Source organism: Spinacia oleracea, chromosome 5, assembly GCF_020520425.1.
Source record: "Spinacia oleracea cultivar Varoflay chromosome 5, BTI_SOV_V1, whole genome shotgun sequence".
Lineage (NCBI taxonomy): Eukaryota > Viridiplantae > Streptophyta > Magnoliopsida > Caryophyllales > Amaranthaceae > Spinacia > Spinacia oleracea.
Window position 1 is genome coordinate 5,656,031 of NC_079491.1, and position 14,477 is coordinate 5,670,507.

Genomic DNA, 14,477 nt, shown 5'->3' on the forward strand with positions numbered 1-14,477 from the left:
TGATCACAGCAGAACTACCTGGACATACTTACTGCATAATAAAATGCAGGTTCCGAAAGTTATAACTGAGTTTCTTTCTATGGTAGAAACTCAGTTTAATACAAGAGTTAAGAAGGTTAGATCAGACAATGGGACTGAAATAGTGAAAGAATCTTGTATATCTTTGTTTGCTGCTAAGGGTATATTGCATGAGAAAAGTGTACCATATACACCTCAGCAGAATGGAAGGGTTGAGAGAAAACATAGAAGTCTACTGGAAATTGCTAGGGCTTTGAGATTTCATGCAAATCTTCCCAAGAAATTCTGGGGAGAATGCATTTTGACAGCAACTTTCTTAATAAATAAAATTCCCTGTAAGGTATTGGATTGGAAATCTCCATTTGAGGTCATGTTTAAAACTCCTCCAGATTATGATAAGCTGAGAGTGTTTGGATCTCTGTGTTTTGCTCATACAAATAGCATACACAGGGATAAGTTTGACTCTAGAACAAGAAAGTGCTTGTTCATTGGATATCCCAGTGGTTACAAGGCATTCAAACTCTATGATCTGGAATCTCACTCTACATTTGTCTCCAGAAATGTGATTTTCTTTGAGACAGTCTTCCCATACAAAGTGACTTCTCTGTCTGATGTTTCACACCCACCTACACTTGTTCAGTTTAGTTCTGATACATCTCCAGAAAACAACTTACCAGAGTTTGACACCAATTCTACTCCTCTTTCTTCTCCACACACTAATACTGATTTCTTGTCTCCTCTGATATCTCAAAACACCCCTAATCACTCTTCTACTTCTGAATCTTCTCATTCTATTTCTGAATCCACTCTTTCACCTGTTTTGGACCAAGTTGTTGTTCCAATCACAAACTCTATTCCTAACTCTATCCCTGTTTTAAGACAATCTTCTAGACCACTTAAACCTCCTTCCACTTTAAAAGATTTTGTGGGGAGTTACATTCCTCACAGAGAAAAAATCCCTCCATCTGGAAATGACATTGATAGTCAATCTCTATCCTTCAATGTTCATAATTCTGTCTTGAACCCTGGTTCTGTTGAACATGATGATCATTGGTTACTTGCTTTAGCTCTTTCTGATTATGATACTTGGGAATCACTTGCCTTTTCTGTCTGTGCTTCTTCTTCTGATCCCAAACACTACAATCAAGCAAAGAATGATGAAAATTGGATACTTGCCATGGATAAGGAGATACAAGCACTTGAGAGCAATAATACTTGGGAGCTTACTGTCTTGCCAAAGGACAAAAAGGCTATTGGTTCTAAATGGATTTACAGAACTAAACTAAACCCTGATTACACCATAGATAAACACAAGGCTAGGCTGGTAGCTATTGGTTATCAGCAGATAGAAGGGAAAGATTTTACTCAAACATTTTCTCCTGTTGCTAAACTTGCAACTGTACGAATTGTAATTGCACTTGCAGCCATGAGAGGCTGGACATTATATCAACTTGATGTCAATAATGCATTTTTGCATGGATTTCTTGATGAGGAAGTCTACATGATTCCTCCTGCTGGTTACACTAAGGCAAAACCAGGAGAAGTTTGTAGACTCAAAAGATCTCTTTATGGGTTAAAACAAGCATCAAGGCAATGGAACAAAGAGCTGAGTAAATTTCTCAAAACTCTGAAGTTTCAGCAATCTACTCAAGACTATTCTTTATTTACAAGACACCTTGATGGGGAATTTTTGGTATTGCTGGTTTATGTGGATGATATACTCCTCACTGGTACTTCAATTTCTCAAATTGACAAAGTTAAAGTTGCTTTGGATAATGCCTTTACCATCAAAGATCTAGGTCAGTTGGCATACTTTCTTGGTATTGAGGTTCACAGAAATGATAAAGGCATATTTCTCTCACAGAGAAAGTACATCAAAGATATTCTTGTTGATGCTGGAATGGAGGAGTGTGATCCTGTTCCTACTCCTTTATCATGTGGCTTAAAACTTTCTACTGATGTTGGTGAACTAATTGATGAACCTGAGGTGTACAGAAGATTAATAGGAAGGCTATTATACCTCAGTATTACTAGACCTGATCTGTCTTACTGTGTTCAACATCTAAGTCAGTTTGTTCACTCACCAAGAACTCCTCATTTGCGTGCTGCTCTACATGTTCTCAAATATCTAAAAGGCACTTTAGATGATGGCATATGGTACTCATCAAGTTCTGATATGCAATTGTCAGCATACAGTGATGCTGATTGGAGCTCTTGCCAATTCAGCAGCAGATCCCTTAGTGCCTATGCAGTGTTTCTTGGTCCTAATTTAATCTCCTGGAAGACTAAAAAGCAAAGAACTGTCAGCAAATCCTCTGCTGAAGCTGAATACAGAAGCATGTCAGCTACAGCTAGTGAGTTGGTTTGGATACAAGGTCTGCTTGAAGATCTTCAAGTGAATATTTCTCTTCCTGTCACTCTATACTGTGATAACACTTCAGCTGAACATTTGGCTCAAAATCCAATGTTTCATGACAAGACTAAACACCTCAAGAGGGATATGCATTATGTTCGTGAGCAAGTGGAAGCTGGCTTCATCCAAACTGCTCATGTTTCAAGCTCACAGCAACTTGCAGATTTGCTTACAAAGCCTTTGGCTTCCTCTCAACATCATGCTTTATCTGCCAAGCTTGGACTTATCTCTCGAGTCCAGCTTGAAGGGGGAGTATAGAAGATATAGCATTTATTTATTATTTTGTCAAGTTGTTACAAGTTAGTTAGTCCTAGTCAGCAAGTTGTTAGGCTTGCTTGTAGTATTTAAATGCTTCTCCTCTCTCATTTCAGATCATGAGATTCAGTTAATACAAAACTGATTTTTCTCTCAATTTGCTTTAATAATACGCTACTCTTCTATACTTATGCTAGTTCATCAGTTTGTGAAAAGACCCATTTTTGCGCTCACTCTTTCGTGTAGTGTTCAATTGATTCTTGAAGGAATTTAAGAAGAGGAAAAACCAAGATCAAGATATGAAAGAGAAGACAATGAACTGCCCGAAATAGATGAGTAGCAGCTTGTTCACAAAAGGTTTTGCGCGCACAAGGTGTACAATAAATTTATCGTACACCAAGATAACTTTTATCCATTTATTTGTAACTTTAACCTAGTTTTGATTAACTTTTATATTAGTAAAAAAGTTGGATAGATAAACATTTTAAAGGGTTAAATGATTAGTTTTATACATTATTAGTGATTTTGAAGAAATAAATTTTACTAAAATAAAAAAAATTATCACTAAAAAATAGATAACGTTTATATATATAAGCTTAACTTTTAAACATTTTGAATTAACTTTTACTTGGGTGTACAATAAATATTGTACACCCCCTTGTAAATAAGAATTTGTGGCTTTGTTCATACATTTTTTTTCTTTTTCAAACCTCAACTTCTAGATAATACTATATCCGTCCCTGAATACTCACACCGGGTTTGATCGACATATAATTTAAGGCAACTTAGTTGGCTTCTTATTTAATATGGTGGTACTCTCTCTGATTCTTTTTGTTTGTTACGTATTCCTTTTAAGGTGTTTCACAATGTTTGTTACATGGGAGAATCTTTCCTTTTATAAATTTATTATAATGTTATTTTTGTGCCAGCTTTTAATTTTAATTGGTCTAATTTTTTCAAGTCATTAAATTCTTTACAAATTTCCTAAGTATGTTAAATTAGCAAATTGTGTGCTTTTCCATTATTGGTTCATTTTGATAAATAAAATAATCTTATTGGTTGTTGCAATGATTAGTGGTTTGAGGTTTTTCTTGGGATTTATTTTTTTAATAAAAAAAATCTTTAGTATACGTTAATAAACGTGCAAAAGTCTAAACGTAACGAAAAAAAAGAAACAGAGAGAGTAGTTGATATTGAGTTTTTTTTTTAATATAGTTAGTGGGAAATGTGTCAATTTTTTGAGGGTGGTAGAGGAGTGGAGTGTTTTTTTTCTAAAATTTTTAAGATATTAGGAATATAAGAGTGATCTTAGCTAAGTGAGAGAAACAATATAAAATTAGAACAAAAAATATGTCATTTATATTCTGGGACAACTTCATAAGAAAAGCGGGGAATGATCCGTGTCAAAAATACCAGACTATTTGGTTAGTGCCAATGTGGTCACATTTTAAGAAATGAAAAAGTATTTAACAAAAAAAAAATGCTAATTCAGCATTACCATCCATAATACACACCAAAAGAAAAGCTAAACAGAACCTCAAACACCTTATGTCTTATGTCCGATATTGATATGAGGTTTGCGAAAACCATTACCGAATCACCTTTTGACGGTCTACGCAATTCAGTATATTCAGGAGAATCCATGAAGGAGGTGGCCACAATACTTGAGTATATTCAGGATAATCAGATATGAGTCCACCATCTCCATCCTCTAAATGAAACACCCTGATTTCATATGGCGAGAAAGAATTTTCATGAAAGACTACACAATTCCCTCTGCAACCAGGAAAATCCGCAGCAGATGCAAAGAAGCACCAATCAGAACCCACAAACAGTACTTTATCTTTACCAATGCTATGAACTTTAACCCAGATACTACCCTCAGCTCTCATTTAGTTTACACACCTCTAAATATATCCTTCCACTATTGTAAATGTCATTACCCTTAACAACTAAATACAAGATATTGGAGGAATGATCAACAACCAGACGCTTTCGATTTGATTGATCATAGATTCATAGTCATGAGTATTAGAAACAACACAATCATACTTCAAGTTATTTGAATCTAACTCATATGAGAAAGCATAAAGTCTCCAATAACTATCGAGGATGAAAACCCTTTTCTGAAATTCAACAATGTCATCAAATTCTTGATTGTCGTTCAAGGATAAAATCTGATGACGCCTAGGTCCACCTATGTGAACAACACCAGATTTAAACCGGATGAATTTGAAGCAGGGATGATCAATATTTTCAATTGATGAAGGGTGCGAAGAAATTGCAGGGTTTGATAGCCAAACAATTTTGGACTCTTTTTTATGGTAAACCGCTGATTTCAACATGAATCCGATTGAAAGTAAGGAGATGTGACAATCGGATAAATTTATAATCCAACGGTGTTTTTTAAAGATTTGAGTTCGGGATAATGGGTAGAAAAGTTTGAGCTTACCTTTTTCGAATTCTTCGACAGTGATGAGGAAGGGTTCGGATTCCGGGAACTTACGTGATCGGAGAAGATAGACTGCATTCGCTGTTATCTGGAAACTTGAATTTGGGACGACGGGATTTAGGGTTTGGGGATGGCCAGAAGATACAATAGGTAGGGTTTTAGGGATTTGGGAAGAGAGTGAATAACTCCAATTCTTGCAAACTGATCGGAAATTATGGGCGTCGAGTTGAGTTTGTAGGTGACCGGCAATCAATGAGAGGATTTCTGGGTAAAGCTCCGACCAATCGGCTCTCCGGCTATCCTCCATTTTCCCCTGTCTCAAAGAGTTGCTGATTACTCTAGATTTTATTTCCGAAACTTTTCTTACATGGATGAATAAGGATTTTCTTTTTAGGAGTTTTTGTTAGAAATGACCTTTTTTAAAATTCAAAAATTGTGATAAAGTTGTGAAAAGGGATTTAAAATCGATCTTTTTTTGTGTGGATTGAGACCTACACTTATTTTCCGGTAATTGACTCAATTTTTTGGGCATTGACCCACGTATGCGGGTCACGTGCCTGTAAACCATAAATTTCAAATCTGCAAAATAAATTTAAAGAGGCAAAAGAATATGGGATACATAATTTTATTGATGTTTTTGAGATTACAATTCTCGTAACTCTCTTGATTCTTCTCTTCTAGGAATTGTAATACTGGGCTCTGGTCGACTTATTCCAGTACTGCATACCTACAATTTGATGGTAGGGAGGTGATGGGGTCTTTGTGACTTATTCCATCTGAGCGTGACGAAACCCTAATATTAGAACTTCATTATATAGGAAAGTTGAGAGTCCTACTAGGTTAAAATTCCCTAAATCTTTGAAATATTATTTTTTATTGAGATATAATTGACACCACAAATTTACAAAATTTCGGTGTCTACAGATGCCCCCTCGAGATCTGTTGTGGAGACTTGATGTCGGATGCAACTTGGTCTCGAAACTTTGATGTAGAATTTGAAAACAAATTTGACTTGCCTCCATTGATTCTAAGAACTTTTAACCTTGAAGAGAGGAGATGAAGAGCGAAAATCGTCCCACCGAGCGTGCCAATTTGTAAACACAATTTTAAGAGTCTGCAAAAATAACAGAATCAAAATAATGTGAACAAAATATTTTGTATTGATTTTTGTATTTGGGTACAATCTCTAATGTATTTATCCACTGATTCGGTCTTTACAACCGTAAGAATTGTTTTGTCGGACGTCTTGAACGAGGGCCACCGGGCTTGATCTCTTTCGATGACGCAGTATGGAGGTAGAATGGCGTTTGTGCTTGTTGTTCTTCTTCCACCGAGATTTCGACTTGTATGCTTGGAAGCAGTCTTAGGGTTTTCTGGAGAGTAGTATGTTTTCTGAATATTACGTTCAGTCTGTCTTGCCAAAAGACTTAGAGAGAACTTTTTATATCCTCCTCTTAGGTCTAGGGTTTTCCTTTTGATAAATGGGCCTCTTTTCTTCTAACCCATTTAAATAACTCATTTCTATTAAATGAACGTCGTTTGACTCAAAATGGGCTTATTTGATTTATGACCCAAATTAAACAATATATCTGACATTTAAATAACAGAAGTCAATATTTGACTTTTTCGGGACCAAAATTAATGACATGGCATTTATCACATTTTTAATGCCTACAGTACCTAATAAAATATGATTTTTATTTTATTTTATTTAGAATTCCCTCCAAATTTCCCCCTTAACTCCTCAAAAAAATCCTTATTCCTCATTAAGCTGTACAATAGGAGAGAATACTTTATACTTTATATACACCGTATTAATATGTCTATCAATCATGCTTACTTTCTCTTTTATGTGAGATCGTTGTAAACGGGTCGGTCGGGTTGGATTGTAAAAAAATTATTTTTGGGTTCAGGTTGATTCGGATCGGTCATTTTCGGATTCGGGTATACAAATGTTTGTTCAAGATCCCAAAATTTCGGATTCGGATCGACCCAACAGGTTGAGAGATTTTAAAACACGCATTATATTTTCATTAATTTATGTGATAAATATACAAAATATGGTCACAAATTAACAAATTTTGCTACACAAGTTTATGTTTAGTCAAATTCAACCACAAGATGGCGTATAATTAAAATTAAAATCATATTACACACATCAATAGTAAAACAACGTATTTATTATGCTTAAATTTTCTCATAATCTCATTTATTACTATAAATACAATGATTTTCAATCGGTCGGGTCCAAAATAGGTTGGGTTGGGTTTCGACCCATTACTTTTCGGGTTGCTCGGATCCGGATAAAATCGGGTTACAGGTCACAAAATCTTGTTCAAGACCTCATATTTTCGGGTTGAGTTCGGGTCATTTTCTGAGTCTGGTCGATTTTTAACAGGTCTAATAAGCACGATAGAAAAACAAAATGCTACTAAAGGCAAACTTTTTATTTGGACGTCACAACGACTTAAATATAAGATAAAACAAATGAAAATAAGTTTTAATTTTTGCGTGTTCTAAACTCATAACCAAACGTCAAATTTACCAGTATGATATTTTCCTAGTAATTTAGACTGAGAATTTGTGTACGGTAAATTTCATGTTCAAAATCCCTACCCTGGCACCCCATTTTGTTATTTGAATTGCTCGAAAGGACCATGTTCCGTTACTCCATACGACCATACATCAATTGAAAATCAAACAATGATTAAGAGTAATGAGACTAATGACAATGTAGATTAAGTAGAAGATATAGTAATTTATTTGTTAGAAGGGTACTTAAGAGCATTAAGTTGAATCTTGCGAAGAGCAACTTGACCAAGATCAACACCACAACTATCAGAGAGTTGAATCAAATAAAGAAGAACATCTGAAAGTTCTTCTCCAAGATGAACTTTCTCTTCTTCTTTCCAGTTTGGTAAACCTCTTTCCACTTCTCCTTTCCATTGGAATATTTCTGATAGTTCTCCCATTTCTCCTACCTGCATTTTTTAACATTCATTAATTATTTATGTACCACAATCTATATTTATCTATGGTGCGATATTAAAAAGTGTTCCTATAAAAGGTTCATACAATAACCTAAGGCGTCGCTAGACCAGAGTACTAGTTTAACTTTATAATAGTTTTACGTTCGGTGGTAGCGTTTGAGATAGCGGATAGTGTTTTTGACATATTCAAAACGCTACTTGTAAAATTATAAATTGTTTAGTGAGGTAGCGGTTAGCAACAGAGATAGTGGTTAGGTAGTTTTTGTCAAACGCTAAAAGTAGTAGCGTTTGAAGGTAACAAGTAGCGTTAGATAAAATTATAATAAAGTTTTTAACAATATATATAGGTTTTATTGTATTTTACAATCTCAACGACTACTTTTACAAAATATTCATTCATACTAGTTATCTGCTAATTTAACAGCTAACTGTTACCCGCTATTATTGATCGCTACCATCTACTCAACCGCTAAACGCTACCTGCTAGCGCTGGTTTTACCGAACAGGTCATACGTAAACAAACTTAACAAACATAAGTTTATACTTAGGGAGTGCACTTAGGAAAAATTAAAAAATGTTATTTTTAATTGAAAGCCAATGAAGTTTAATCCTAATTCTAGGTGTTGCTGGGTGCGTCTAAGAATTTGTAATTAGATGGACACCCACGGCCCATGGGCCACATTATACATTTGAAAAAACACTAGACAATGCAACCACGCAATAGGCAAACTAGACATTAACCCATGCTAATTGCTTTCTAAACATTGATTAAAATAAATGCATCCACTAATCAAGCCTAAGCTTCCTTTCATCTAATAAAAGTATATAAACATGGTTTTGATCATTAACTCTATATTTTTATTAGCAAAAATTAGAATATTCACATTACAAACTTTTATATAAGTCGGTCTGACACAGAAGAGTACATTGGTGTCATATAAGTTAAGCAATGAAACTAATTTAGTTAGGCAGTGAAACTAATTAGTTAAACAATGGAACCAATTAGTTAAGCAATCAAAGTGGTCTTTTCGGTAAGAACGATCTTTCACAAAAGTTATCGTATTCACATAGTTCACCTACTATACCGTTCCTTAAAAAAAAAAAAAAATTATTATACCAATGAAATCTTGACCTAATGGTAAAGACTGATGTATGGATTACGGGTTCGAATCTCACATCCCTATTTAAAATTTACAACGTAATGCCTTTATAGATTATTCGCAACAAAAAAAAAACATAGCCACAATACTATACGTGATCATTTCCTCTATTAATACAATTTAACTCCACAATTTATCAACCACACAATTACATAGATTAATTGGTAAAAGAATTGTTAACGCAACAACATTTGTAAAAAGAAAAGAAAAGAAGTAAATACCAGAGCCAAAAGAAGGTTCCTAGGAGTATGATGAGGTTCCCATCCTCTTTCCTTAGCAAAATCTCTCATTTTTTGCCTGAGAAGTTCTAGACTTACGCTTTCTGCTTCCCCTGAAATTCCTGCCATCTTCTTCTTCTTTTTCTAAGGAGTAAAACAAAGAAGATATGAACAACCCAATTAACTCAACATAAAAACCTTATTTTTATACTCTTATTAATGTTATTATGACTCTTAATTAAATAAAATAAGAGGGAAGGAAATCTCAAAAGAAGGAAAGTTTTGAAATTTTCTATAATTAAAAAAGTAGATTTGCCTATTTGCTTCCTCTCTTTCTCTAATCTCTATGCTTTTCTTCCTAATTTAGAGATTTGCTTTAATTTAGTGATCGTGCCCTGTTTTTATTGGTAACATAATCTTCCTTATAGGCTATAGTATCTTTTGTTTATTAAATTATTATTGTTAATTATTTCTTAATATACTTTGATTTGATAATGTGATATGATTATATGATAATATACTCTATCCTATGACTTGACAAATTCCACCAACAAGGCTACAACTCATATGAGTCATATGACTAATATGATCATGGGGCCAAATATTTGATATTATTATTCTAGTATTGCCTTATGTCTATGTCTACTACATCGTACTATGGTTGCGAAAATGTTAATGATGACAGTAAAAAGTTGTCTATATTGATGTGGATGACAAGGAAATATTATTAATTAGGAAAGTTGAGATTATTAGCATAAAAAAGGTAAGAAATTATTTATGGTCACTTCCAACTCAATTCCTTTACATTATGGCATGGTGCCCATAATGTTTTAGTAACCAAATATACTCCGTATCCTCCAAACGAGGAAGTATATTCCCATGTCAGATATATTTTTACAAGAACATATCAGCTAATAAAACGTTAAAATAGACTAAAGACAAACATAAAAAGACAAAATCAATTTTTTTAAAAAATGTCATATGTTTAATGCTTGTATCAATCACTATAATTAAATAAAATATTCGCCATTGAGAAACAATTTTATGGACTTCTTGGATGACTTTCATGGGCCAAATTATATAATCAATCTAGCTGTAAAGCCCATTATTGTAATTGGCAGTCCATTGAACCTTTTTTCTTTTGGACTCTTATGACCAAAGTAAGCATGGGCCCCTATCATAACTAACCAGTTGGGCTCATATATAAGTTAAAAGCACCATGGTTGTCAAATCAGGCATACGATTGAATATGGATCGGGTATAATTGAATAATATTTTACGCAGTGTCATTGTGTGCGTACGATCATACGTATTACGTAATTTATATTTTCTGTATCAATTTGAATTTTGTCCGTCAATTCGGATCAGTTTTTAAAAGTCTACTTAAAATCCAATTTTTTTTCCAATTGAGGTTTAAAAAGGCAAGCTTTCCCAAAATGTATGCACTTAAAAAAAAAACTTTGACCCATTCTTGTGAGCTGTAACTCTGTAAGTAGTCGAGTTTGTCAAGTGTTTCTAATATTGATTTTTAACTTGACATTTATGATTTATCAATTCCAAATTGCCAAATCGAATCCTATCATGCCCAAAGAACCATGCTACCAAATCTTTTATTATCCAATGTAGGCAAGTTGCATTCCCTGCTTATAAATGAGATCACTTAATTTGTGTTTTTGTTTGAGTGGAATTGCCAAATGAAAAATGGATTAGCGTTTAAGGAGCTAAAAATGAATGTACGAAGTATATACTAATATTAAGTTAAATAAAACATCAATTATTACGATTTATGCATAATTTTATCACGATTTCTTAGATTAATATATACCATATTGTTCATAAGTGTTTCTAATAAATTTTGTATGGTAAATGGCGCTTTGTTTACGAGTCTTCTACTCCATGTAATCTTCATATACATTAAAAAAAAAAAAAAAAAAAAATTGTTACACGTGATTGGTGGTTTGAAACTTCGACCTTGAGTTTAAATAATAAAAACTTTTATCACTAGGATATGACATATTTCAGGTTATCATTGCAAAAGAAATCTAACTAAATGCGAATGGTATTAATGTACTAATTCGGGGCATCAACCTGACCCAAAAACTAGTTCTAATTTAAGAAATGTACTACTCCGTAAATGAAGAAGGTGAATAAAATAGTGCTCAAATGAGAATGTAATAATTATTATATCGAATTTGTTTATGAAAATGGAAAATACGAAAGGAAAATAATATGCTTACAATAGATTGATGGATATTGTCATTATATTTGTCATTACACTTTCCTTACAAATTTTTTATTAACATTATTATCTTTACCTCTAACGAAATGTCAGCATTGAAAAATATTAAGGCGTGTCTCAATCACCTAATTTTCAACTATTTTTTTCCGAGTATAGTTTACTTTATCAATTGGATTTTGCTTTTTACTTTTTGGTCAGATGGAAAATACAAATTGTAACGAGGGGAGGATTTCAAAATGTAATCTAACATATATACCCTAAACGATCTTGACCACTAAATCAAAGACAACATTGATATTTCATAAATTAAACTTAACAAAACTTATTTTTCTTGTATAAACTTATATTTCTTGAAATAAGTTAAAACAATTAAGCAAACAGTCTAATCCAATCATAAATTGATAAGTACTCACATTATACCATAATAAAATAAAGTAATTAAATTATAAATTGATAAGTCCTCACTCATACACAACTCAGCATTTGGCTTTTCCTAATTTGCCATCTATTTGCCAGTTTTTATACATTTTTATTCCTACCAATGCTGGCAGCATCTATCCATCTATTATCTCATTAGCTGTGACTCTCCATCTCTCTCAACATCCCTTCATTTTATCCATCTTCAAAATACCTTTCTCTTTTAAACACTCTCAAGAATTTTTCTTTCAAATTCAACACATCAACTCTTAAACACCCAAACAAGAGTACGTGTACGTCTCGAGTATAACATACTCGTGTTTCAGGGATAAGGTTGCGTACATTTGAATCTTTTAAAAATATGTTAGCGGATCCGATCGGGATGCCGGCGTGTTTCTCATCGGGCCCCCGGCCCACGGATGACTTAGAGAACACGGCCGTGACCCGAGCGGGTCAAAGCGTGATCATATCAATGTATAAAGTCAAAGTGGGTAGTCAAACCCGTGTGATCACCATCACATGGTGTAGGAACCTCCTCCTCCTCCACGGGTTATCGATCTCGATATCGAGCCCTTACGACGAAGGCCGATCATCGTCGTCGTCGTTATCGTCGTCGGAAAACGGAGACGGGCAGTACTACTCTTGTAAGGTGGAGTTGAAGCCGTGGTATTTTTGGAGGAAACAAGGGTCAAAACATTTCCTAATAGAGGATGGTAAAAAAGTGGATATTTTTTGGGACTTGAAATCTGCCAAGTTTAATAACGGTGAAACAGAACCAAGTTCTGATTTCTATGTTGCTCTTGTTTATGAAAACGAGGTCGTTTTGTTAGTTGGTGATTTGAAAAACGAGGCGTATAAGAAAACCGGCTCTAGGCCAAATCTTGTGGAGCCTAACTTGATCTCGAAAAAGGAGCATATTTTTGGTAAAAAGAAGTTTTTTACCAAGGTAAAATTTCACGAAAAAGGTAGATTTCACGATATAGTGATCGAGTGTAAGAGTAATAAAGTCGATTCTGATTTGGAAATGGAGGTGAAGGTAGATGGGAAGAGGGTGATTCAAGTGAAGCATTTGCAATGGAAGTTTAGAGGGAATGAGAGCATACATTTGAATAGGTTAAGGGTTGAGGTGTATTGGGATGTACATGATTGGTTATTTAGTCCCGGGTTGAGACACGCTTTGTTCATCTTTAAGCCTATTATTCCTCCATCGCCGTCGCTAAAAAGTGTTTCTTCGGCTTCACCAATGTCGTTGTCCTCGTCGTTGTCGTTGTCGTTGTCCTCGTCGTTGTCTCTCTCGTCCACCCCATTGTCGTCCCAGACGGGGAGCTCAGGGTCGTTGGGGGACGGATTAAACGGAAATTGGTCATCCGAGTTTTGTTTATTCCTTTATGCTTGGAAGGTTGAATGATTGGTCATTTAGCCCTAAGTTAGGGCTTATTTCCAAGACAAAGATAAACCAATAAATCAGATCGAGAAAACACGACGTAATTATCTTATGTGCCTGAAAGTACATATATGCCCCTCTAACTCTCAAATCGGTACAGGTAAAACATCGTAACACATGCTCCCGGGTGCAACGGACACTTGTAAATCTCAATGTTACTAAAGGACATGAGTATTCTTGTAAAATGAGGAATAAGTTTGAATGGGGAGCACATGGGAAAAGATAGAGGGGAGCTCCAAGACAGGAAAGAAGGAGCTGGAAAATGGGATATAACAGCTGGGGGGAAGTCCTTATTCCTCAAGTGGGCAATATGAGACCGGACATATTGGATTTGGATTTGTTAAAACATGGGTCAATTATTCTTCTAATCACTTGTATAGTTGTATCATTTGTCTGTTTTTTTTCTCACTTGGCTTGCCCATTTGGGATTATTATCACTTGAAATTATTATTTATTGGTCATACACACTATCATGGTGTATGATCTCTTACTATTAGTAGTATTACAAGAACATTACCACACAACTGGTTGTACTTTATTTGTCCTATTGTATTTTTGGGTCAAATTTTAGAAAGTTTGATCATGAATTCTTATTAACCTGCAAGAAATTATATAGTTATGTTATGTGTGGGTTTTTTTTAATTTCGGTTAATGTTAATTTTTAGAACATCTATTTCTAAGTATTTTTACGCGAGTAGAGTTGGAGATATTTGCTTTTTAAGTCACGTCTTGAAGACCGTGTAAAACCTAATGGACAAACAATAAGGGACAACGGGAGTAATGTACAACTACTGCTATTTTTATGCGTGTGTGATCTTAAATTTAAACACGTAAGTTAAGAAATAGTCTTGGTTAGTTTAGTTGTATGGAA

At 34.3% G+C, this 14,477-nt stretch overlaps 3 protein-coding genes across 3 annotated transcripts; 1 reads left to right on the forward strand and 2 right to left on the reverse strand.

The window, feature by feature from the left end:
* Positions 1 to 4,022: 4,022 nt before the first annotated feature.
* On the reverse strand, positions 4,023 to 5,563 carry LOC130460819 (putative F-box/kelch-repeat protein At5g24040). The gene is made up of 2 exons (XM_056828417.1): positions 5,139 to 5,563; positions 4,023 to 4,462 (listed from the first exon to the last, which is right to left on the reverse strand). Exons 1-2 carry the CDS (start codon positions 5,443 to 5,445, stop codon positions 4,449 to 4,451), a joined length of 321 nt encoding a protein of 106 aa, XP_056684395.1. The 5' UTR covers positions 5,446 to 5,563; the 3' UTR covers positions 4,023 to 4,448.
* A 2,260-nt stretch (positions 5,564 to 7,823) lies between these two features.
* LOC110775089 (uncharacterized) lies at positions 7,824 to 9,877 on the reverse strand. Its single transcript, XM_021979692.2, has 2 exons — positions 9,510 to 9,877; positions 7,824 to 8,119 (listed from the first exon to the last, which is right to left on the reverse strand). The coding sequence occupies exons 1-2, from the start codon at positions 9,633 to 9,635 to the stop codon at positions 7,898 to 7,900; spliced, it is 348 nt and encodes a 115-aa protein (XP_021835384.1). The 5' UTR covers positions 9,636 to 9,877; the 3' UTR covers positions 7,824 to 7,897.
* Positions 9,878 to 12,260: 2,383 nt separating this feature from the next.
* LOC110775075 (uncharacterized) lies at positions 12,261 to 14,252 on the forward strand. Its single transcript, XM_021979675.2, has one exon. The coding sequence runs from the start codon at positions 12,524 to 12,526 to the stop codon at positions 13,568 to 13,570; it is 1,047 nt and encodes a 348-aa protein (XP_021835367.2). The 5' UTR covers positions 12,261 to 12,523; the 3' UTR covers positions 13,571 to 14,252.
* Positions 14,253 to 14,477: the final 225 nt, after the last annotated feature.